General features: G+C 41.8%; 1 protein-coding gene across 2 annotated transcripts; it reads right to left on the bottom strand.

Annotated features, from left to right (window-relative positions):
* Positions 1 to 649: 649 nt before the first annotated feature.
* On the bottom strand, positions 650 to 25,103 carry dspb (desmoplakin b). 2 transcript variants are annotated; one of them, XM_014412923.3, is made up of 24 exons: positions 24,636 to 25,103; positions 22,713 to 22,806; positions 21,910 to 22,031; positions 21,378 to 21,528; positions 20,100 to 20,225; positions 19,737 to 19,796; positions 19,469 to 19,636; positions 19,043 to 19,147; positions 18,835 to 18,930; positions 18,404 to 18,529; positions 17,033 to 17,185; positions 16,738 to 16,892; positions 16,492 to 16,618; positions 15,622 to 15,808; positions 14,800 to 15,269; positions 14,525 to 14,703; positions 14,175 to 14,313; positions 13,792 to 13,985; positions 13,298 to 13,460; positions 13,117 to 13,200; positions 12,919 to 13,026; positions 12,696 to 12,794; positions 9,363 to 11,189; positions 650 to 8,328 (listed from the first exon to the last, which is right to left on the bottom strand). In XM_014412923.3, the coding sequence occupies exons 1-24, from the start codon at positions 24,947 to 24,949 to the stop codon at positions 1,243 to 1,245; spliced, it is 12,333 nt and encodes a 4,110-aa protein (XP_014268409.3). In that variant the 5' UTR covers positions 24,950 to 25,103; the 3' UTR covers positions 650 to 1,242. The 2 variants fall into 2 exon arrangements, with proteins under 2 accessions (XP_014268409.3, XP_014268410.3); XM_014412924.3 differs by having other exon boundaries at positions 10,692 to 11,189; positions 24,636 to 25,102.
* Positions 25,104 to 25,410: the final 307 nt, after the last annotated feature.

The following is a 25,410-nucleotide window of genomic DNA, read 5'->3' as shown; positions in this document are numbered from 1 at the left end:
TTTGAAAATATAGATTACCATGCTACGCCTCATATACGATTGCACTTTCAACTCTGCTTGCCTTGCATTTCTTGATCTTTATCTTGCAGGTTATTTATACTACATTATTTATAAACAAATAACTAATAAAGAAAAATCAACAAGCTTCTTTCTTTAAGGGAAAGGTGTGTCACAGCTTTCATAACCCACTTAGAATACTATTTAGATTGCTACTTTTTAGACTTCCTATATTCATTTTATTTTATTGAACTTTTCTGAGACATTTTTGCCTTTTCGAGCTATTTTGTTTTGTCAGATTCTATCATACTATTCTACTTTATGCATCTACCATGTTATTGCCTGTGTTAACTGTTTTGGGTGCCCTAACACCAGTTGCTCAGTTTTATTTCTTTCAAATCAAACCTTAATCTGAAAAATGCATTTGATTACTTGTGATAATGCCAAGGCTGAAGCAATAAAATACAAATATCTATAATTTTTAATCTTTCATTTAGCATTTTATATAGATGAAATTACCACAGCACAAATGTATTGTGCTGCGAATTGAAAATCAAACAAAAACCAAATAACCAAATAAAATGAACAAACATATCTTACATGGCAGCAACAAAGGGTATTTTAGATGAACACAAATAAGAACAGTCAGGAATGAGCAAAAAACTCAAGTTTTTATTTTAAGATACTGAAAAAAAAAAAACGTTACAAAAGTGGAAGCACTACTGGGCAAGAAACCAATGAATGAATGAATAAAAGATGACTTTATGAAAATGATGAAAAACAGCAGTTAAGCCAATGCAACCCAACTATAAATCCCTCCCTGTAAACCAAACACACAACATGTCAAATAACTGTAAACCCTATTCTATCATTTTTCAAATGCAAAGCATACAAAGTGATATTTTCATTAATTTTTGAAAAAAAAATTAAATGACATGAACTATATTATTAATCCACACACCTCATTTTAGAAACCATTAATACTTTTGTCCATTAAAAAACAAACAAACAAACATCTTGCAGTTTTTCTGTATAATTTGAACTATAGATTTTTAAGCACATCAACACCAAAGCTTACTCTAAAAATATGCGAACATTTAACAATTCAGACTGCTAAATATAAATTTTCTCCTCACACAGAACACTCATTTTTTCCACAACTTTTTTCCAAAACACTGAAAATAGTTTTGACAAATTCTGATTTGTGTGCAAGAAAAGCACAAACTCTGCTTTTCTTTTATCAATTTAGCTTTTGGTTTGGAAGGAGTTGAAGCTGGAAATACTGTAGCGACTGACTGATGAGGATATGGGAGAGCCTAAGTCTAAACTGTTCCTGCGGGAGCTTCGTCGTGAGCCACTCCGGGAGCCTGTGGTGGATCCTGGGGCAGAGGCAACATTGTATGGACTACTGATGCCTCTCGAAGACACAGACGACGCCTGGAGCATTTTAACGCCAGTGCTTTCCTCTGTCAGGCAGTTATCCAGAGCCTCTTTGTAAGAGATTTTAAGTTTACTTTTGGGGCATGTTAGGTTCTTTGTGTGGTATTTCGTATCTTGGAGCTTCTGGCCTGCTCTCCCATCCAGCCAACCCATTTTCAAGGCATCTTCTATGGTTCTTCTACCACCCATTTCTGGGTCATACAGACCTCCTGTTACAACTTGGAACTCCATGAATCTCTGTCCTGCTTCATATGGCAGCCACATCTCCTTAACTGCCTCAGGAACTGACATTTTTCTCTTCATTTTTACATCTTCAAAGCCAATATAGGCTTTTTGAGCAGGCTTAAGTTTAGTGGCCATGTCTTCAGTTATTATGCCCATACGACATGCCTCTTGGATGCTGACCCTTCTGCCACTTGCAGGATCAACAATTCCTCCAGTGCACGCCTGGGCCTCAAGCAGTCTCTGGGTAGTGATGGAATCCACTAGATCACGATTTAACGCCTCTGTGACAGATATCTTCTCTACGTTGTCTGTGTCAAAAATGCCACCAATAGGTTCTTGTTCACCCACTATTTCAACAGGAGAGGACAGAGTGAAAGATACACTGGACATGTGTTTATGGAAATCAGGTGAATCTTGCGAAACACTGCTGGCGCTTCGCTCTGTGACAGTGGTCGTCTTTGTTGTGGTCATTTTAGCGAGAGTGGGAGATAAGGGTCTTGACACCAGTGAGGATGATCGTGAGGATGATGTCGACAAAGAGGGAACTGAGCCTTCTGATGTTCTTAAATTTGATGATGAAGATGTTTTTGTAGTTGTTGATGATGATGTTACTGAAGATATTCCCAAAGGTGTTCTTGAAGTTGTTGATGATGATGATGATGATGATGATGATTTCACTGAAGATGTGCCCAAGGCAGCTGGTTGTCCAAACGATGAGCTATGTTTGGTCTTTCTGGTGATGATATCAGCGAATTCATTAATGGTGATGGCTCGTGCACGATACTGAGCTACAACTGATTCATCAATTAATCGCTTTTCAAGCAGTTCTGTAATGTCATACTGTCTTCCAGTTTTCTTGTCATTAATAAGAAACTTTACAGAACCATCTGGAGCAGTAATAGTGACCTCTTCCCATTCACACTCTTGGTCGGACAGCTCCAGGAAGGTCTCGTAGTCAATAAGCCCTTTGTCATATGCTTCTCGGACTGTCATCTCTTTATTGGTGTCTGGGTCCACGATCAATACTCTCCTCTTCCTCAGAGTGTTCTTCTGTGTTGACTCTTGACTTTTCTTGTCGATTATAGGCAAAAGCATGAGGCCGGTCTTCTTATCTGGGATACAGCGGTTCTTAAGCTCCGTGTAGGTTAGGTTTTCTTCCGTGTTAGGGTCAAAGAAACCTTTAGTATCAGCATTCTGATCAGAGAGGATCTTAATCATTCCGTCATCCAGGTAGCCTCTTTTGTAGGCTACATTCACATCAATACGATGACTGTGTTCCGGATCAATGATACCACCACTGGCAATTTGGGCCTCTAGTAGACGAATGCCATGGCCTTTCTCCACTAGACCTTTCTCAATGGCCTGAAAGAGAGAGATAGTCTTGTCTGTACCAGGCAGTCTGTAACCAGTCACAGCCCTTTCTGCCGCTAGCAGGTTATCTTTAAACTCTGGCCCAAACAGTCTTCTATTGTAGGCTTCACTAACAGTTAGATAGAGATTGTTCACAGGATCAACTATAAAACCTGAGGCAGCCTGAGCTTCAAGCAGTTCAAGAGTGGTCCCAGATTTCAACAGTCCATCTTTCATTGCCTGATAAATTGTCAGTACTTTATCACTGGCCTGATCATAAACTCCTGCTATGCAGGTGGAACCTCTCAGATAGGAGCGTAGACGCTCTTCAACCTCTTGGCTAGTCAAGCTACCTTGATTCAACTTGTCAATATCAGACCGCTGCAGCAAGTTTGCATCCACTAGATCCACAACAGACACCTGGCCTCTAAGCCCCTGGACAGTTGCTGGCTTTTTAGGTTCAGGGAGAAGCAAAAGACCTGTGCTTGGATCAGCTTTACATTTTTTCTTCAGGGATACATAAGGAGTTCCTTGCTTGGTGTCTGGGTCCAGATAACAGTCAGGACCCTGACTTAAGGCATGGTATAGATCCTGATCTATGAGATTCCTATTTAGTGCAATGTTTTTGGGTAGGAATATACTGAGGTCAGGGTCCAATATACCCCCTACAGACTCTTGAGCTTGAAGCACACGCAGAGCTGTGTCCTTGTCAATTAATCCCTTCTTCATGGCCTGGCCAGCTGACAGAAGTTTGCCAGTAGTAAGGTCTTTGTAGCCTATAGCAGCAGCTTCCGCTGCAAACAATTTTGATTCATCCTCTTTATCCACTACTCCTCTGGCACATGCTTCTTTGACTGTTAGTTTCTGGTTAGTTCTGAGGTCAATGATGTGACCTGTGGCAGCCTGAGCTTCCAGTAGCATGTCAGCACTATCAGATGACAGAATTTTCATTTTCTTTGCCTCTGTAAAGGACATTTTCCTTGAAGGCCCAACTGCCACACCAGCAATGGATCCAGTCCCTTTTAGAAAGACTTTCTTATCCACAGAGACTTCTGGGACTGTTTTCTTTCCCTTCAGTAGTTGGTCAAATGTTGATTTGTCCAGGACCCCACAATCAAGCAACTGCTGTGCTGAGACTGGTTTGCGAACACCATCAAACATTAGTTTGGAAGGGTCCTTCCTCTCGGTGACTGGTAAAAGTATCAGGCCTGTGTGAGGCTCTGATTTGCATCTTCTCTTTAAAGCCCCATAGCTGACATCACGTTCTGTGTCTGGATCAAGGTAACAATCGGGGTTCTGGTTTAATGCACGAAGCAGATCTTGATCCAGAAGATTACGCTTTATAGCTGTGTCTCTAGGTAGAAACACGCTAAGGGCTGGATCTAGAATGCCACCTGCAGATTCCTGGGCTTGCAGCAGACGTAGTCCTGTTTTTTTGTCAATTATTCCCTTCTTCATCGCCTCAAACACTGAAAGAGGCTTGGTTGTGTAAGGGTCTCTGTAGCCAACAGCAGCAGCCTCTGCTGCCAAGAGTTTCTCTCGATCTTTACTGTCCACTACTCCCCTTGCACATGCCTCCTCTACTGTCAACTTCTGATTTGATGTAGGCTCAATAATGTAACCTGTAGCAGCCTGGGCTTCCAGAAGTAAATCTGCACTATCTGGGGGCATGATCATCTGTTTCTTGGCTTCTGCTAAAGAAATCTTCCCTGAAGGCCCAGCTATTACACCAGCAATTGAACCAGTCCCTTTTAGAAAGATCTTTTTATCCACGGAGACCTCAGGGACAGTCTTCTGTCCTTTTACTAGCTGGTTAAATGTTTCCCTGTCAAGAACCCCACAATCAAGCAACTGCTGTGCTGAGATTGGTTTGCGGACACCATCAAACATGAGTTTGGAAGGGTCCTTCCTCTCAGTGACTGGTAAAAGTATCAGGCCTGTGTGAGGCTCTGATTTGCATCTTCTCTTTAAAGCCCCATAGCTGGCATCACGTTCTGTGTCTGGATCAAGGTAACAATCGGGGTTCTGATTTAATGCACGACAGAGTTCCTGATCCACAAGGTTACGCTTTATAGCTGTGTCTCTCGGAAGGAACACGCTAAGGTTTGGATCTAGAATCCCACCTGCAGATTCCTGGGCCTGCAGCAGACGTAGTCCTGTTTTTTTGTCAATTATTCCCTTCTTCATCGCCTCAAACACTGAAAGAGGCTTGGTTGTGTAAGGGTCTCTGTAGCCAACAGCAGCAGCCTCTGCTGCCAAGAGTTTCTCTCGATCTTTACTGTCCACTACTCCCCTTGCACATGCCTCCTCTACTGTCAACTTCTGATTTGATGTAGGCTCAATAATGTAACCTGTAGCAGCCTGGGCTTCCAGAAGTAAATCTGCACTATCTGGGGGCATGATCATCTGTTTCTTGGCTTCTGCTAAAGAAATCTTCCCTGAAGGCCCAGCTATTACACCAGCAATTGAACCAGTCCCTTTTAGAAAGATCTTTTTATCCACGGAGACCTCAGGGACAGTCTTCTGTCCTTTTACTAGCTGGTTAAATGTTTCCCTGTCAAGAACCCCACAATCAAGCAACTGCTGTGCTGAGATTGGTTTGCGGACACCATCAAACATGAGTTTGGAAGGGTCCTTCCTCTCAGTGACTGGTAAAAGTATCAGGCCTGTGTGAGGCTCTGATTTGCATCTTCTCTTTAAAGCCCCATAGCTGGCATCACGTTCTGTGTCTGGATCAAGGTAACAATCGGGGTTCTGATTTAATGCACGACAGAGTTCCTGATCCACAAGGTTACGCTTTATAGCTGTGTCTCTCGGAAGGAACACGCTAAGGTTTGGATCTAGAATCCCACCTGCAGATTCCTGGGCCTGCAGCAGACGTAGTCCTGTTTTTTTGTCAATTATTCCCTTCTTCATCGCCTCAAACACTGAAAGAGGCTTGGTTGTGTAAGGGTCTCTGTAGCCAACAGCAGCAGCCTCTGCTGCCAAGAGTTTCTCTCGATCACTACTGTCCACCACTCCTCTTGCACATGCCTCTTCTACTGTCAGCTTCTGATTGGATATGGGATCAATGATGTGACCTGTCGCTGCCTGGGCCTCCAGTAGTAAATCTACACTGTCTAAGGGCATGAGCATCTGTTTCTTGGCCTCTGATAAAGACAGTTTCCCTAAAGGTCCAGCCACCACACCAGCAATCACTCCTGTCCCCTTTAGAGAGATCTTCTTGTCTGCAGACACCTCTGGGACAGTCTTCTCCCCCTTCAGTAGTTGGTTAAATGTTGGTTTGTCCAGCACCCCACAATCAAGCAAGTCCTTTGCTGTTACTGGTTTACGTACACCATCAAAGACCAGTTTAGTAGGATCTAGTTTCTCTGAGACTGGCAAAAGTAGCAGACCAGTATGAGGCTCTATCTTGCATCTTTTTTTCAAAGTCTCATAGCTGGCATCATGCTCAGTTTCCGGGTCAATGTAACATTCAGGATCTTGTTTCAGAGCATGACGAAGGTTTTCATCTAAAAGGTTGCGCTTAATAGCTGTGTCTTTAGGCAGGAACACACTGAGATTGGGATCTAGAATTCCTCCCACTGATTCTTGGGCCTGCAGTAGACGCAGTGCAGTCTTATTGTCAATCAATCCTTTCTTCATGGCCTCAAACACTGAGAGAGGCTTGGCAACTTTAGGATCCTTGTAGCCAACAGCAGCGGCCTCAGCTGCCAATAATTTGTCTCTATCTCTTATATCCACTACTCCTCTGGTGCATGCCTCTTCTACAGTCAACTTCTGATTTGTTTGAGGGTCAATTATATGACCAGTTGCAGCCTGCGCTTCCAGTAGCAAATCTGCAGTATCCTCAGGTAGCAACATTTGTCTCTTGGCTTCTGACAAGGACATTTTGCCTTGCTTCCCAGCTACCACCCCAGCAATTGGCCCAGTCCCCTTCAGATTGACATTTTTATCAACAGACACTTCTGGGATGGTTTTCTTCCCCTTTTCTAGATCTTTAAATGTTGGCTTGTCCAGGACACTGCAATCCAGCAGCTGCTTGGCTGTGACAGGTTTTCGAACACCATCAAAAATAAGTTTGGAGGGATCTATCTTCTCAGTGACAGGAAGAAGAAGAAGGCCCGTGTGTGGTTCTACCTTACATCTTCTCTTCATTGACATATAACTTACACCGTCCTCGTTTTCTGGGTCCAGGTAGAGCTCAGGTCTTTGACTCAAAGCACGGCATAAGTTGTCATCAATTAGGCCACGCTCAATGGCTGTGTCTTTGGGAAGGAACACACTGAGTACTGGATCTAGAATGCCCCCCACAGACTCCTGAGCTTGTAAAAGACGCAGTGTTGTGTTTCTGTCAATTAGTCCCATCTTCATGGCCTGAAATACTGAAAGAGGTTTATTTGTCCCAGGTCCATTATATCCTACAGCTGCAGCTTCTGCTGCTAGCAACCTCTCTCTGTCCTTATCATCAATCACACCATGATTACATGCTTCTTCAACTGTCAACTTTTGATTAGTTCTGGGGTCAATGATGTGTCCTGTAGCGGCTTGAGCATCCAGAAGCAAATTGATGGCATCTGCTGGGAGGAGATTTTCATTCTTGGCTTCAGTGAAAGTCAGTTTTGCAAACTGAGGTCCAGAAATGGAGCCTGGACCTTTTAGACCTTCAACTACCACCCCGGCTATTGGGCCTGTACCTTTTAAATTGACTTTTTTGTCAACAGACACTTCAGGGACAGTCCTATGTCCCTTCACCAGCTGGTTACATGTTTGTTTATCCAAAACACCACAATTGAGCAACTGGTCTGCTGTCACTGTCTTACGGACTCCATCAAAAATCAGAGTGGAAGGATCCAAGGTTGGGGGTTCTCTGGCAGTCTTCAGTTCAGTTTCTATGTTCTTTCTGACAATGGTGACCTCATGTAATTCTTTCTGGGTGGCTGACAGTTTAATTTTATATGACTCTTCAAGCTCACGTAACTCTCTCATCAGCCTTTCTATCTCACTTTTCAAAGATTTCTTTTCCCTCTCCGAAATATCCTTGTCTGTCTCATACTGCCTAATCAGGCCATGTTTGCTATCACACTGGTCCTTCCAGTGACTTAAATCCCTCTTCACTCTTTCGTTCTCCTCCTGTAGACGCTGCTTATTGCGATACTCAGATTCTAAGGACAGTTTAATGCGGCTGAGTTCCTCCTCTAGTCTTAAGATGTGGTCTTTGTCCTTTTCTGACAACTGCAATTTCAGCAACAGAGTGTCTCTCTCGGTTACAATTTCATTATACTGGGACTGAAGGGATTGCATGGTGGCTCTTATCTGCAGGAAATAAAGAGAGAGAAAAGAGACGAGAAGTTACTCAACTCAAAAATACTCATATATTAACAGTATAGATGAGGAACCTCATTTATTTCTTTTTCATTTTTTGTATATAACCAGTGGTTATTGAGGACAGTGCACATTCTTGCTCTTTTCAATCTTTCACAGTGCAAGAATTCTTTCTGCGGAAAGAATATTTGGGTGCACAGCTTATTTAGAAACAATAAAAGCATTTTCTCAAAAAAGTTTTTTGTTGTCGTTACAACTCAAACCTTTTTACATTTTTGTAAAAGAAAAACAGCTGGCAATAGTGTTAAAAGTTGAAATATAAAAAGCAAGTCTGTGCCTGTTCTGCCAAATTGTCATTTGGTTTGCTATACTAGTGATATAACAAAAAATGGCTAATTCTATTTAACGACCAGAAAGCAAGACTGATTTGCAAAACAGCACAGATACATAAAACCAATAGATGTGGGCCAATCGTGATCACCTGATTTTAGTTTGCAAGAGGAGTTGTCATAAGCATTTTTGGAAACTGTAAATTTCTGAAGTCATGCCAGTGCTGTTTTACAAGATTGCAAAAGGTGTCTTTAAGCCCATTAAGATGTACTAAAAATATAAGAAACAATGATCAGAATCTAGTAGACCAGGAAACCAGCGGCAGTGATGGTGCTGATCATTCTGGGCAAATAAAGTGACCCCAAAAAAGCAAGCGAACTGCACTAACTCTAACCCTTAACTCCCCATCTTTCCACAGTGTGTACAGGGAGACAGTGGAATAGGAAGGCTGTCAGGTAGAGAGGCACAGATTATGTTTGCATGCGAGTTTATACACATGCAAGTTTATTCAAACACATACAGACAGTATGTGTTCAAATCAGAGTTGCATCTACAAGAGGCACTCCAGCATGCAAGGAAAGGGTTTGCTTCAGACTAGCTAGAGCTACAGTTGCTACTTGAATGCTTCAAGTGGTGAAGACTCTGATTTGGAAAGACGAGAACAGTCCAGGACTAAGCACCAAACTTCCATGTACCTCGGTGGCCTGCGTTTGTATTTTCTCAGTCTCCACTTTGAGTTTCTCCCTCTCAGAGGAGAGCTCGGAGACCAGGTTGCGGTAGTCTAAATTACTGCGCTCACTGGCCTGTAGCTGCAGCTCCAGCGCAGTAATCTGCGAGGAGAGCTCATCATCACTTCCCTGTTTGGCCCTCAAGAGTTCATCTTTCTCATGTCGTGTTGTCCTTAGCTCCTCATCCAGTCTCAGCCTCTCTTTGGTCTGAGCTTCTGTCAGCTCCTTCAGCCTTTGAAGCTCAACTGAGTTCGCATTCAGTATCTTGCTTTTCTCCTCTATAGATTTATAAAGACCTTCATTCCTGAGGTTTGCCTCTTTGACTTTGAGCTGCTCCTCAAGCAGCTGCTGCTGAAGGGCTTTCAGGTCAGAGCTCAGCTGTGTGATGTGCTCTGCAGAGGTCTTGTTCTGTCTCAAGCTTTTCTCTAGCTCCTCCTGCAACTGAAGACGCTCTTCTTCACCTCTCTTTTCAGAATTGCTGGCTTGTTCTTGGCTTTGGCGTAGTGCAACGATAGTGCTGCTGTGTTCTGCCAGGGTCATATTGGTCTTCTCTAGCTCTGACTCGATCTGCCTTCTTCTGGCTACTTCTTCTTGGTTAGCTTGCCGCAAATTCTCCACCTGGCTCTCAAGTCCATCTCTTACAGCTTGGAGGTCCTTGATGCGTCCCTGTAAGCTTCTCATATTTTGCTCAACTCTGCTTCGCTCCCTGCTTTCTCTCTCCAGCTCCAATCGCAGTTTCTGAAGCTCCTCCTTGTACTCCCGCCCCTGGGTTACAGCCACTGATGAATTAGTTAGCTTCACTTGCAGCTGGGACAGAGTCTGTTCAAGCACACCCTGACCTTCTTCCGCAGTTTGTCTTCTGCGGGTCTCCTCCTCTAGACTGTGTGTGACATAAGCCAGTCGGTCACTCGTCTCCTGCAGGTCCTTCCTAACCTCAGCCAGCTCTGCTCTATACTGGCTACTTTGCTCGTCTCTCTGCCTCATCAACAGTTCCACCTGACTTTCCAATTCTCTTCTCTTGCGGCCTTCCTCGATGATTACAGCCCGCTGAGTGTGAGCTTCCTCATCTGCTGCCTTCCTTTGTTCCTCAACCTGGCTGATAGATATTCGGAGTCTCCGTAGCTCCTCCTCGAGATTCCTCCTCTCTGCCTCCATCCTGTCATACTGCAGCTGGAGCTCCACTGTATCCTCGTCCCTCTCAGCTGCCAGCCTTTGCATGTCTGCATGGCTGACGTGGATCTGAGATTCGTAGCTGAGCTTTAAGTTATTGATCTCCGTACTGTATTGGCTCCTTACCTTTGATATCTCCTTCTGCAGCTCCATGAACCTTGCTGTCTCGTCAGCAAGCTGTCGCCGGAGCTGTTCAATCTCAAGCTCTTTATTTGACAAAGTCTTCTCCACCTCCACCTTGGACCAACTGACTGTCTCCAGCTCGTTCTGCCTCTTTCTCAGCACTGCTTCATACTCTTCTTGCTGCTGAGTGTAGCGCTCTTCTGCTAGCTTCCTCTTCCTCTTTTCTTCATCCAGCAAGTAGTTGAGACGTTCCACCTGATCTCTGAGGCCTGCCAGCTGGCTCTGTGTGTTATCTAGGTTCTCCTTGGTGGCACTGCACTGCAACGATGCAGTTTGTTTCACCTCCTCCATTGACAGCAACTGTTCTTTTGACTGGTTCAGCTCCCGTTGGTACTGAGCAAGAGCATCTTCCAGTGATTTGTTCTTGGCGTTGCGGTCTCTCATATCGTCTCTCAGAAGGCGAAGTTCTTCTTCTAACAGGTCAATCCTTGTGTTACGAATCTGAAGGAAAGACAAAGAAAAGATGAATACAAATGTGTTTTTAAAAATGATAAATTAAACTTTCATTATTATTTTTTACCCACTTGTGTTGTGGTTAACAAGTATCCAGCATAACATTTGCTTAGCACAACCCTATTAACACCACATTCATATCGTGTTGCCATGAAGAAACATTCCATTCAGTTTGAGGCAAATCCAAAACCCCCAACCAGTTCTGACAGATACCTATGCCTTCCTGTTAAAAGGGAGTTTTTCCTTCCCACTGTCACCAAATGCTTGTTTATGGGGAGTGGGGGAGGGGGCGAGATGTTGTCATCTCATCGGATCGTTGGGTTTTTCTGTGTTATTGTAGAGTTTCATTTGCCATTATAATTAATTGAATTTAAAAAAACTATAGTTATCTCATGTCTCTTGCGTTTTCCACCAACTTTTCTGTATTTTAGGTCTTATTGAACAAAAAACTGCTTTTTTAAAAATCTTGATCATACTATAGAAGGTTATCCATATGAAACCACACACTTGGCTAACAGGTTATCAATCATAAGACGTGTGGTTGTGAGTTAGTGACAATGAAAAGACTCATCTTGAGACTACAAAACGGTTCTTAAATAACTAATAATCTGTCCATGGAGGTTGCTTGTACTTACAAAGTGAAATTAGTCACAAATGAGGTATGTGGTTTATCTCAACAAAACCTCCCTGTAATTGCTTTGTTCACTAACAGATTACTACAGTCATCCATAGCTACACTGTTATTATCTTAGTTTGCAACCATAACTTACTAACACTAAACTGCACCTTTAGCACAATGTCCAGCTGTGAAAGATATATTTTTCTCTAGATTGATACCATCTGATCTCAGAAGCTAAGTAGCATTGTGCCTGGTTAGTACTTGAATGGGAATACACATTTTTCCTTACCAAATGGTCTGCCTGGGAGTAGGCTACCAGTCTATAGTCCTATGTGAGAAAAAAATTTGCTTTCCATAGGATACTAATATCCAACATAGTGGATAGTAGGTTGCTTATTATGACTAGCTGCAACTTAGTCGCAACATATGTCCTTGGCATTGGTCATATCTAAGTGAACTTTACTCTCTTTATACTGAAACTCATGTATATAGCATCTGTAGTCTGTCAGTTCTTGGACAGTCAGTAACATCGCATTGCATGCAATGTGTGTCTTAATACTCTGTTAGCTGATGGATATTAATACACCGAGTTCATGAGCAAAAGACGCATGTAAATGGGAGCAACACAATGCTGACTGCAGGTGATGTTATTAACAACAATGGTTTGCTGGAAGGTATAAAGGAGTTCCTTTAACTTTAACGTTATATCAAAGATTAGGTGACAGATTTACCCCAAATTCTCATTCATAATCCCTGGGCAGTTTGATGACAAGATGTCATAAACAGAAAGAAAGAAAAAGAAGAAGAAAAAAGAAAGAAAACCATGATTACATCCAACAAGATATTTTTGGATGTTCAGCATTGGAGATCCGTACCTTGAGCTCCTCCATGTTTCTGAGCAAATCTCCTAGGAATCTGTAGTAGTCGTCAGAAAGGGTAAGCAACTCCATATATCGAGTCTGCAGTTGGGTAGCCTGGAACAGAGACAAATTTAATTTTAATAAAACATCAGAAAAATCAACTCTAACCTACAAGAAAAAACATGTCATGTACTAATGGTTTACTACATGTCTAATGTTTTTACTACAGTTGCATTACTTCATGATTGAGATCCACTGACGGCGACTTCAGCATTGTCCTCTTCACTGGGATGTTGAGCAAAGTTTCTAAACCAGAGGTGTAAGCTGCAAGGTCTGTTTCATAGTCCTGTTAAAAATAAAAATGAATAAATAAATAGAGGAAGTTGATCTTTTAATGAATCTGAGGCCAAATGCACTCGATTATTGACCTACTTACCTTGATAGCGTTCACACAGGCTTCATTGTCCTTCAGCACACTATCTACTGTCTCCCTCCTCACCTTGATTTCTGCATTCAGAGCCTAGAGAAACCCACAAAGTACAGATGTCAGGTATCTGATGCCTTCACAGAAAATTATTGGAAGTAGCTCTAATAATAGCAAAAGTTCAGCATATTACCTTCTGGTTGTTAATGAGGTCTTCCAGTGCTTGAACATTTTCTATTTTGGTGGCCTGTAGAGCCACCTGTTTTCTGCGAGTGGCTTCAATCCATTCAAGAATGGAAGTGCTGGTTTGCTTGTAGTGTTGCAGCTGAGGCAGATATGATCGAAGGTCCTGCATTCTGAGCAAGTGGAAGAGACGACCAGCATAAGTGAGTTATGTCACTTTTACTCAAACGCTGTCATGCCAAGTTTACAGATTAATATTGTTTTTTTATTACATTTAAAATACCGAAGCAACAAATGTTTTGTGCTTTGCTCGATCATTTTCTGCCAATCACAAATTGACATATGTGTATGTGAATAAGATGTTTTAAAAATAGATTCACATGTGTACAAGCAGCCTCATATACATATGGTTGAATATGGAATGAGTTATTTACTGCATGACTGTAAAGTCTTCAATTTCACATTAACAGTCAGTTATTATTAAAAACTGACAGAGCAGCATACCTCGTATCGAGCTGTAATTGGATTCGTCTCCAGCGGTCTGACAGCATGTTCACATCTTCTGTGTATTTTGTTAGCATCAGGTCACACCTGTGGGAGGATCCGCCCACCTGGCCGTTCCAGTGGCTCGCCTTGGACAACTCTGCCTCCATAGCATTTAGAATACCTTTCTTCTGATCCAGCTCTGCTTTGATGTTCTGCACATCGACACACGACACAACATCAATCATACGACTGCATCCACCGTATAATAAAAATCAGCCTGATAAGTGGAATTAAAGCATATGTCACAGCACAAAGGATATAAGAAAAATAGGGCAGTATTCACAAATGATTTGTCTGCTATTATCAAAGAGTAGGAAAACACCATTATCTTGCAAAAATACCTTCAGAGTTGACATATATTCCTCCACTTCCTCAGGAGACAGAGAAGTGGTCTCCTTTTCTGTCATTCTTGCTTCATAAACTTTCACAATGTCCTCGGCTCGTGCCACACTCTCCAGCATGTCCCTTAGAGCTCGTAGCCTAAAACAAGCATATGGAATAATCAAATATGCAAATATGCAAGGCATATGTGTGTTTGTCATAATGTAGATTATCTGTATGTAAAAGTATATTTTTTTGCAGATAATAATTGATCTTACAGTGCACAGTTATTAACTGTGCTTTTAAATTAATCAGAAGAACACACTAAGCTTTACGCCATCGTTTTGAGGTTTTGCCTTGTGTTATGTACCGCTGAACATAAGCTGATGAGCTGCTCTCCAGGCTGCCCAGTCTTTGGTTAATCACTCCAATCTCGCTGCGGAGGAACTGAGCTTTGTCTGAATCATTCACGCTTTCCAGCTCGTTTAGAATGCGCTCCTTCAAAAGTAAGTACTCAGCACGCATCGAGTCCACATCACGCTGCACAGTCTGAAAGATGCACATATATGTGTCGCGATAAATACAGGGTCGTTTTTGTTTTCATTCTACATGCATTTCTGTTATTCTTATATTTTATGCTTTCACCTCTAACTGAGAGATCTTGAGGCTACAGTCCTGCACGCCGTTGTCTCCGAAGCAGACATGGATGTGCTGACTCAGCATGTCTTCAGCGGCCTCCAGCCTCAATCTGAGCGAGTGCAGCTCTAATAAGCTGTGAGATGATGATGATGATGATGTGGATACCTTCCTCTTTCCTGCGTCCGTCTTGGTCACTTTTATCACTTCCTTCTTCACCACCTCTTTCTTTGTCTCCGCTTTCTTCTCGGCCTGTCTTCTGAGCTCTGCTCTCCGTCTTTCTTCTTCAAGCCTCCTGGCCTCCTCTTGGCGCATCCTGGCCTCTTCTTCAAGCCTCCAGGCCTCTTCTTGGCGCATCCTGGCCTCTTCTTCAAGCCTCCTTGCGTCTTCTGCAGCAGCAGCTTGTACTTGCTGCTGCTGTAATATAATCAGCTGGTGTTGTTGCCCAGATGTTTGCTGTAATTGTTCCTGCTGGACAACTGTGGACAAAACGATTTTTAAAAAATAGATAAAAGTCTTTTCAAAAGTTCCCTAGATTCACTTATTCAATTCAATTATTCCATTATGAAGCACACAGACTCAAATGCATACTGTATACTGTACTTTACTGTAATATACTGAAATACGTACTAAAAATATTGAATTTGAGCAATGTTTATATACAAGTCTAAGAGACATCCGGCTAAAAAAACAAAAGCCAAGAAGTGCAAGAATAAACATATGGAGCTGAAAATGAGCGCAAGAGGTCCATCTGATATATGAGACTGAATAGAAATGTACAGAATAAACAGAACGTGTACTTGCGAGGTGATCATTACTACAAACACTTACTGTAAGTAGGTATCTGCACCACTAGCTGTTCATAGTGGGTCTGGGCATCATTGACCTGGTTCTCTATGCTCCTCTTGTCCTCATCAGCAAACATCTGGGAATTTACACTGTTCACTATAAACTCATCATAGTGAGTCTCCATGCTCTTGATCATTTTCCGGTACTCCTCTGGGCGCATCTTGGCCAACTGAACAGACACAGAAACATTAAGTTTAATTTGGACCCAAACAGATCTTTTCACCGAGAAGGAGAGGTCAGAGGTCAAATGTGACATGCTATTTTAAATCTTTGGTACCTTCTTTATGTTGACGATACTCACCACACTTGTAAGAAACATAGTTTCTAAGTTCTAAGGCTATGTTTATAAATTAATTTTCCACCAATAAATCATCAAGTGTTATAAGAATAACAGTGCAGTAAAATGATTGTGTGTGTTTTTTTAACACAAAGTACAAACTGGAGCAGTGAAAAGTTGCAAAAGGGACTTTGGTTTGAAGCAGCGGGTTTCGAGAGATGCTTAAATGTCTGTTTGAATGCCACAGAGTTATGCAGCACTCCAAAGTGTGCAACTATGGGAGCTGTTTCCCAGCATCTGGAGGTGGCTCAGAATGAGAGACGTTTACACACTTTTTAAGCCCATATTAAATGGAAGACTACAGCTGTTGGCTTAGAACAAACTGTAAAAGCAAAAACCCACCTTTAAAACCAAATAATTAAACGTTAATTAACACCATGTCACAACTTTTATTATGACCATTTGTTTTCTCCTTTGATACTTTGCAAGAGAGCAAAAGTTTGACTTTGACGTATGACTAAATATTTTTTTTACAGACAGCAGAGGCTGACTTCCAACACCTCGTCGGTCCTTACCATGGAGATGGTGAGGGAGTTGATGCGTTGGATATCCATGACGCAGTACTGCCAGGAGATGAGACTCTTGACGTTGATATAAAGCTGGCTCCAGATTGACAGGATTGCTTCGTAGTACTGCTCGTTTCTTTGCACGACACAGAGGTGAAATTTAAAGGTTTCAGGATTATCTTTCCAGCCAGAGCAAGAGTTATACAATCACCTTTAACAGTAAATGTCCAAATCAAAGCATTTTTTGTTTCTTACTTGTTGGCGAGACTGATGCTGATTGGATTAGGTGGCGGTACAATCAGGCACACAGAGGGCACCAACATATCCAGACCCCCCGGGCCAGTCACCAGCCACTTACTGCGCTGGTTGTTGTCCTTTAGGATAGCCTCATTGCCCTTAAGGATCACCTTCTGTGAGCCCAAAGGTCACATAAAACACATAAAACACATGAAACACAAGTTAGAATAAAAGAAAGAGAGAATGTCGGTGCAACGTAAAGTAAAAAATAAAAATACCAATATGTGTTTAACTTTGACATCTGAAAACTGACCTGGTCCTGCTTGAAGTCGCACAGAGCCTTGACAATGACGCCGCTGGTGTTCTTCTCTTCAGGGTTTCTGGGTTTCAGTCTCACGATCTCCTTGGACTTGCTGACCAGGTGTTTAACCTGCCTCCTATTTTCCACAATCTTCTCCTTTTCCCTCTGAAGACAAAAAAGGTTTCAGTCAACCTGCCACTGTTTAGCCATTAACAACTGCTTTACTTTTCTAATTCGCCAACATTTTTGTCTCTCTGTAAATAATGAAGTCGCACAGAATGGCCTGTCCTGTATGAAACATATGACCTGCAATCCAGAACTGGTTTGGTTTTTTTTGAGAGTTCTGTTTCCATTTTTGTAACTAATGCCATAACTACTAGGCATGCAGTCTGCCTTTACAGTACAAATAATGTTTCTTTTAAAAGAATGGGCTGAATTTGAGCATGTCTGTAACAAGATGCCAACAACCAAAATAGTACTTTCTATTGTTTGGCAAAAGTTTGAGGGCTAAGATGCATGTTTCTCCTGGACTGTAAAAACTGGGGTTCTGGTCCAGAATGAGTAAAAGAAACATTTGGTCATTCGAAGGTATTATCCAATGGTATTGGAGTTGCTTCACTATTAGGTGGTACACTCAAAACTAATTTGTCCAAAATCCTGCCCATTTTTTAATTATGTGTAAATGTTCTATGTGATTTTATAACATAAGTACAATAAGTAAAACGTTAAATTCAAAGAAAACTTTTTTTACATTCAGTTTATTCCGAGCAACCTCTCCTGATGAATTATGGAGATGCTGGTAATGGTGTTGTGGTTCTTTTTTGGGGGTTTTGTTTTGGTTTGTTTGTTTTTCCATAACTCGTGTATCTGCAAATATACACATTCTGTATTTTTCATATGTAAGAAACTATACTGTGGTGGGGCTTGCTAATTTCTTGTTTTTGATTTATGTATGTTTTGTTTTGTTTTACTTCATATGTTTCATATGTTGTTTGTTATTTAAGACAAAAAAAAATTAAATGAATGAGAGGTAAAACTTGAGGGGGTAGGGACAAATAAGTAAATACTTCAGCCTACTCCTTTTCAAACAAATAATGGAATGATATTTTGTAATGATTGTGAATGTTTGAAATGTTTGAAATAAAAATGAACTGAACTGAATTATCTGGCTAAATAATCCACTGACTTTATATATTTCAGGATTTGTGTTGTTGTTTACTGTAGTGCCTGAGACATGAAATTTTCAAAAGCTCATCCTACATCAAAGATCTACTGTATGTTCAGTCTAATCAGTTTTATCTCGCTATGCTAAACGTCTAAACACACGCGATCAAGCTCCTGATGCCCAGCTGATGAGTTACTGCTGTAATGACGCTGTCGTACCTCCAGGTTTCTGAGGAGCTCCTGCAGGGTCTCCAGAGAAGTGTTCTTGTCGCAGATGAAATTCTTACGAACCGTCTCGTGTTCCTTCTGCAGAGCACTGTACGTCTCGTTGGCCTCCTTGAAAAACTAAATGCACACGTGTGTAAGCATATGTGATGTGAGTTTCAGGAGAAAACACGCACAATTTGTGAAATACTGAGTGAAATCTAGCATGAAGTTAATTGTAGTTTCCCAGTCTCATTATGATAAGTAAACAAGCAATTTTTATGTGTACATAACAACTGAAAAGCTGAAAGCGAATCAAAATGCTAATGTAGCAACAAGAAATCAGAGGTGTCATGGTGCATCTTTTACATGCACTCTTATTCACAGTGTCCGTCAGTGTGACTGACTCCTGCAGGTTCATGTTTATTAGAGTAGCTTTAAGTTACCTGGCTGTACGCTAAATTCTCCTTCAGGTGAGTGTCGATGCATTTTGTTATTTGAAGGAGCCAGCTCCACTGAGTCTGCAGGGTGTCACTATAAGCCTGAAGAGAATGCACAAGCACACAAACACTGGAAAAAAAAGCCAAGCTTTTACTTGCAGGTTTATAACTAGTTGTTTTTGGACTGAGATTTCTACTTCTGATCGCTCCAGACCTCGATCTTGTCCGATGCAGGGTGGTCATTCTTCAGGAGGTTGTCCACTTTGGCCTTCAGCCTATTCAGATCCTTTTCTTTTACTTCCAGGGCACTCATCAGTTTCTGTTATATAAGAAGAGGTGGATAATCACAGGGACACAGGAAAAACATCAGGATGCAGCAAGAGGGAAGTTCTGTGGCTTCGCTGTAAGTGGATGACTAATCGCAGCTGCCAAAATCCAATCTACCACAGATGATTGCTCCCTTATGAGATGCAGATTACTACATAAAAGACATCAGCGCCATTTAGGCTCAAGGAATTGCCAAGAATGTTTATTGCCTAAAATGAAGCTCGTAAAATTGGAAATTAAAAAGTGGATTTTTTGCAGCATCTACTGAATCCAGCTCTATATTTGTTCCCTTGTGATCCGATGTTTGACTAACCGAGTAGCTCTCCTGCTTTCTGGGGATATACTGGTCGATGTTCTTGTCTCCCCAGTCAAACATCAGTTCCTCTTCCTCCTTCTCATTCACCCACATGATCTCTTTGGATATTTCCTGAATGATCTGCTGGAACTCTCGCAGCTGCTGGGTCCGATCATGGGACTTTTTCTAGCAGGGTTAAACAGGGTTAAAGTGAATCAATTTAATACAAATCTCTAGCGATTAACAGGGAAATACACTACACAGAGATAATATTTAGTTTCTTCACCTGGAGATTGTCCCATTCCTGATCCAGAGCCTTAAGATTGGCTTTGTCTCCTGTCTTCATCTGGGGGAAGAGAATGAGTCAAATTATGTGTTTCAAAATAAAGTGATGTGTCAATATTTGCAAATGCTAATAATCAAAACAGATACTAATAATAACAAATCGCTATCTGACCAATAGCGGATCATTTTTATTTGTTTAGGTTATTTATCTCTTTACCCTGTGATCTTCTTTAACACTGGTTTAGTTTTGTGACTTTAAATATCCCAAACAATAGATCAACGGCGCTTCTGTTTGAAGCAACAGTGAATCTCAGCATCGTCTCATCATCACAGCATTGATACTGAACCTGCTGACTGAACCCACCAGGTCATCTCTGGCTCGATCGAACTCGACGCTCCTCTGGATGGAGCTGTGAAACCTCTGGTGGCTCATGAGCTGCTGCTCGATGGCTGCAGGATCGTCTCCCCATGAAGCTGTTTCAATCAGACGCTGCACGGAGTAGATCGAGTTTTAGAGAAGACTTCAGACACAGGCACTTCATGTCACCAGCAGGTGGCGGCAGAGATACAAGTTAAACCAGCAATTTGCTGGTAAATTCATGCACCACTTGGGGTCAAAGATCAGCAATCCACTCAGAAAGAAATGATTTAGCACTGAGTGTAAAACAATAGCTCCTTTTAGCTTCTATTTGTACTTAACCACAATGAGCACATGATCCCTTAATACTGTGTCTACACCAACATAGCAGAGCATTCTTCTCTATGCTCTGTGTTAAATGCTGTGAATGTTGTGTTATCATAGCGATCATGGTTCAGCGAGATCTGTCATTTGGTTTACCGACACCTTTTATTACACTGTCATAAAGTGACACGGCACTTAACCATCTAGTTAGTGGGCATTAATGTCACTTTTGTTGTTGAAGAAGTAGGTCTTTCTTTCACTTTAGGTTTATTTCACAAAGATTTCTTTTGTGTAAAGGCTCTGTTTCTCCAGTTAAACATAAAAAATACTTTTTCTTGAACTGTTTAACAATTTTAATTATTTTAATGTAGTTGTTCACATTTTTAGTGTGTTTAAAGAACTATAATATATTAAATATACTGTGGAGCATTTTAACTTCTGTTGTGTTTAAATGTGCTATGATATGAAATGAGCTGATTATCTGTTGTGTGTAACAAACGTCTCTGACTTACTAATGTGACAAATTACATCAACTTCTCTTAATCTGAAAAAATGAAGGCTGGTGTTAACCGAAATCAGGTGATCAAAATGCAACAATTTTAGGGTATTTAAGACTGAAATAAATGCGCAAAAAACCCTGTCAAAAATGTAAAAGAAAAAAACAAGCCTCCAACAAATCTTTTGAAATGTAAATGTTGCCTAAATTTCACCGAATATTGATTTTTAGTAGATTTCTTAGCTAATAAGTATATTCTTCTCGACTCCCCCAAGTTCGGGTGCTTGACCACCATCTACTGCAGGTAATGCACAGTTTAATGCACACTGTAGTAATGCCCCTCAAGCTTTACCAAGACACCTTAACCCAGGATTCCTTAAAGGGCTCATGAATGTCAGAAGACTGATCTTCAAAAGCAGCTGCAGGTGCACGTTAGGTATTAAGTTGGGTGTGTCTATACACGCCTTTTGCTGTGCAATCCAGCCCATAGCATCATGATAGCTCCTTCCGGGTTCCTCCCAGCCAACGGAGCCCCCCTTGGTGCTCTTCCTTCTCTGCGTGGTGCCTGAGATGGCCATGTGGACCCCCTTCAGCTGGCTATTGTACATCTCCACACTATGGATTAGAAAACAGAAAAAGATGAGACTTGGAATGAACAGCATATGCTATACAAAGAATATATTTTTATAAAAATTCATGAAATCTCTGTTTGTCCATCCATCTGTCCGGTCAACAAACATTCATCCCATCTGCTTTAAAAATGGGAGATTAATTACTGACTGCCTGAGGAAATTTGGACTAAGTTTAAAGCTTGAGATACATTCACTATCCTTTTGAACAGCAACTGAATTACTTAATTACCTGCATGTGACGCATTCAAGAGACAGTTACATTTCAGCGTCAAAATCATGGGTAACACTGACCTCGGATGGGCACTGTTCTAGTAAAAGAAAACTGAGATGATTAAGACAGAGAGAGAAATCTGGCCTTCCTTACCTTCTCATTACGTTCTCATTAGGCTGTCCCATCTGCCTCAGGTCGGCCCCGCAGCTCTTCAGATTTTGAATGGCCTCTTTGGCCATCCCCATGAAGTACTCGGCCTCACTCGGGTTTCCACCCTGCAATACACAGACACAAGGAGGTGTACAAATCCAGAAAACTGAATGGGCACATTTGGAGTATAGATGTCTTTTGTCCTTGTTGTGCTTTAGATTGAATTATTTCCATTTAGAAGTGCCAAAAAATGTCAAAACTTCAGAAAAACAACTTTTACAACCCACGGAAGAAGATGATTTATGACAAGGACAAAGCGGTTGTGATAGTCTGCCGATATAAGTAGTCAACAAGACAATAAATCACACGCCCACAAATTTTAAGGTGAGTTTTGCACTTGCGATGAACTTCACAGTAACATAAATAATTCATGATAGGTTGCTTAACAGCTAAACTAAGGAAGGGTGTAAATTTAAAGTGGACTGACAGTTGCAATACTGCTCAAGGGGCCAGTTCTAAAAATCACATCCAACAGGGAGTTAAACAAAAATGAAACATTATCTATCTGGTGTCTCTCACAGATTCTGACCGTACACCAAAAGCCTACACATCCAGCTACTCCAATTACAGCCGCACAACGTTTCTGTCATTCTTTCTGTTTCTTTTTGCCTCAGAGGACAGGCTACAACACTACACTCTTCATGTGAAATAAAAACCCTCCTGACTGGGCTAACTGACTTTTATATGCACTTCTAGCAGTAAAAGCACAATAAGTAACACAAATAAGAAAAGAAAACACAACTCACAGCTTGAATGTAGTACTCGGCTTTCTGCAGGTACTCGTTGCACTGGCTCTGCAGGATAGCGGCCTTCTGGTTGATAGAAGTAAGTGTAGAGCCACTGTGGAGGGCAGCGAAGTAAACTCATTAACATTAAGATCTTCAGCTTTAACTATTACCAAAATATTCCCAGTTACCGCAGCGGTTCCCAGTTTTTTTCACCGTGTGTTCCCCTAAAACAAAGCAGTGTCTCCTTTTGCATATATCATCATAATCCACAAACTGAAAAGATATGGTCATGGTTATGGCTAGATTTTTCAAATACATTAGCTAAAAAAATACACTGCAACGGATTACATCAGTACAGGCTCAACAGCTGGTATGTATAGTCAACATTCATACACAATGTGCCAAAGAAACTCTTTTCACTGCTATTATAAACATTACAATTTTCTTTTAATATTGTTTTAGGTTTAATTTGATAGGAAAGCACTGCAGGCACGCAGGAAAGTGAGGGGAAAAGTCTGGAGCAGACTTGAACACAGATCTTTAGTGGGGCCTTTGGTATATGGGCTCAAACACACGAGCTGTGGCAGCAGCCACAAATCTAAAAATTTAGAAAAATAAGTGTTGTTATGATAGAGATCTCTCTGTTTCCTAGAAACAAGGAGATATAGAGACAGAAAAAAGCTATCACCCCAGATAACCAGCTATCACTGCTGCTTATAGTACGTGTTTTCAATTCTGAGGTACTAAACTATTTATGCTGGCTGTATATGAGCAAAATGTTTTGTACAGTCTGAGCTGAAACTCAGATAAGCATCCAAATTTCTACAAAATACACTTTTCCTGAAACCTGCTCTGGTTTTCACAGACACACATACAAACTACAATGTTGACCTCATTCTAAAATATGCATAAAGACCCACTCTATGTATCTCTATTATCAATTTTATTGACCAGTTTTGATATACTTGTGTTATCACACATATCATAACTATTGCCCTAAAAATCTAAGCTGACATTGGCTTATTTAACTAGCTATGAATGAGGGCACTGTTTCCAAATAACACCTGTAATATCTCTGTCATCTCTAAACTTGTATTTCTTGTTTTACTTACCATCCAGAAAAAAGTGCTACCAGCTATAATAAACAATGTAATAAATGTACTTATATTTGCCATAAGCTGCCCCAGGCACTTTTCCCTTAATCACAGGGCTTACATGAGTACCTTATCTCAAACATCACTCCCTGATATAAAACTATCAAAGCCATAAACGAAGTTGCTCTGACTCACAACTTATGTTTGCGAATTAAATAAATCTGCCCGTTCCTCAAAGTGCGGGGTCAGAAACACAATCCTTGTGCTGCTGATAGAGTCGCATGTGTTAAAGCGACACGCGTGTCCGTGGGTCTGTGAAGCAGCAGAGGGAGGCGGCAATTTAACGCGGACTGTAAATCTCGTTTCTCCCCGGGGAGGTTTGCTCCTGTGCAGAGCAGAAGCTGAGGAACAATTGAAAAGACGTGCCAAAGACAACAGCTGTATGTCAGCATCACGACGTGTATCACTGCGCATTATCAGTGCGTATGATCAGTTATGTCACTGACGTGACTCTGCAAACCAATCTGAGTTAAACATCACTTTATTTTGTTTTATACACAATTACCACCAGCTTTACTTCAGTGTTACAAAACAAGTGGAAATGCTGTTACTTTGCAGAACAAGAACATTTCCCTGTAATTATACTCTTGCGGGCTGATGTGCATTGAATTGCTTTGTTCGCTTTTTTAAAGGCCAGTGAGTATCGGGTGTTTTTAGTGTTTGCAGGGCCCAAAAAAACAACACAGGCTGTCACGGTTAATAATCTATCGTGCGCTGCAGTTCACACATTGGCCACAGGTGCAAAAAGAAACGCAAAACTTGTGGAAGATAGAGTTTAAATTCATACCCCATTCCGCTGATCGCGCCCCCGCCGGCGCCGCTCATCGCCCCCCCTCCCATGCTGGCCCCACGCCACGTCATTCCTCTCGTGGTTCCGGCTCTCATGCTGCTCGCCATTCCGCTAGCCATCCCACCTCCCTTCACGGACTTTGAATAGGTGAAGGTTTTGCGTCCGTCGTGTCCGTACTGGTCGTATCCGTTACCCCCTCCGTGGAAGCCGTCGCTCCGTGCGTACTGGTAGGTGGATTCTCCAGTCAACTCTCCCCTGGAGTTGGCCCTGCGGAGCATGTTCAGGGCCTGCTGAGACCCGTACGCTGACATGGTGACCAGAGAACTGCAGCCTCGGCGGCTCCACAGAAGTTACTGGACGAAACTAAGTGGACGGAAACAACCTGACAGGTTGCCGCCCTCTCTCTCTCTCTCTCTCTCTCCACTCTGTCCGCCCTGGTCCCTCCGGTGCAGACTGCAAACCGAGAGCAGGACGGGACCGTTTTTGGAGCCTTGTGACCACACCTCTCTGTCTGTCAGCCAAAAACTTTTTTCTTTCTCTATCTCTCTTTCTGCCACTCCCCTGTCTACTCAGCTGGAGACAGTGTGTGTGTGTGTGTGTGTGTGTGTGTGTGTGTGTGTGTGTGTGTGTGTGTGTGTGTGTGTGTGTGTGTGAGACCCTAAGGTCCACAGATTTTTAACACCTCGCAAATGCAGGACGTTTTGAAACATTATGACATTTTTATTTTTGCTTCAATAAAGACAGCTCGTTTTTGGAAAGCATGGCTATGTTA

This window comes from Maylandia zebra, linkage group LG17 (genome assembly GCF_041146795.1).
Source record: "Maylandia zebra isolate NMK-2024a linkage group LG17, Mzebra_GT3a, whole genome shotgun sequence".
Taxonomy (NCBI): Eukaryota; Metazoa; Chordata; class Actinopteri; order Cichliformes; family Cichlidae; genus Maylandia; species Maylandia zebra.
This window is presented reverse-complemented; position numbering and strand designations above follow the sequence as displayed.

Excerpts from the sequence above, each read along its gene's own strand:
- dspb (XM_014412923.3), bottom strand. The coding sequence starts at position 24,949 with ATGTCAGCGTACGGGTCTCAGCAGGCCCTGAACATGCTCCGCAGGGCC. Across the intron at positions 14,314-14,524 it reads TCATCAGCTTATGTTCAGCG|GCTACGAGCTCTAAGGGACA; the intron begins GTACATAACACA and ends TGCTTGTTTTAG. Across the intron at positions 8,329-9,362 it reads TACAAACGCAGGCCACCGAG|ATAAGAGCCACCATGCAATC; the intron begins GTACATGGAAGT and ends TATTTCCTGCAG.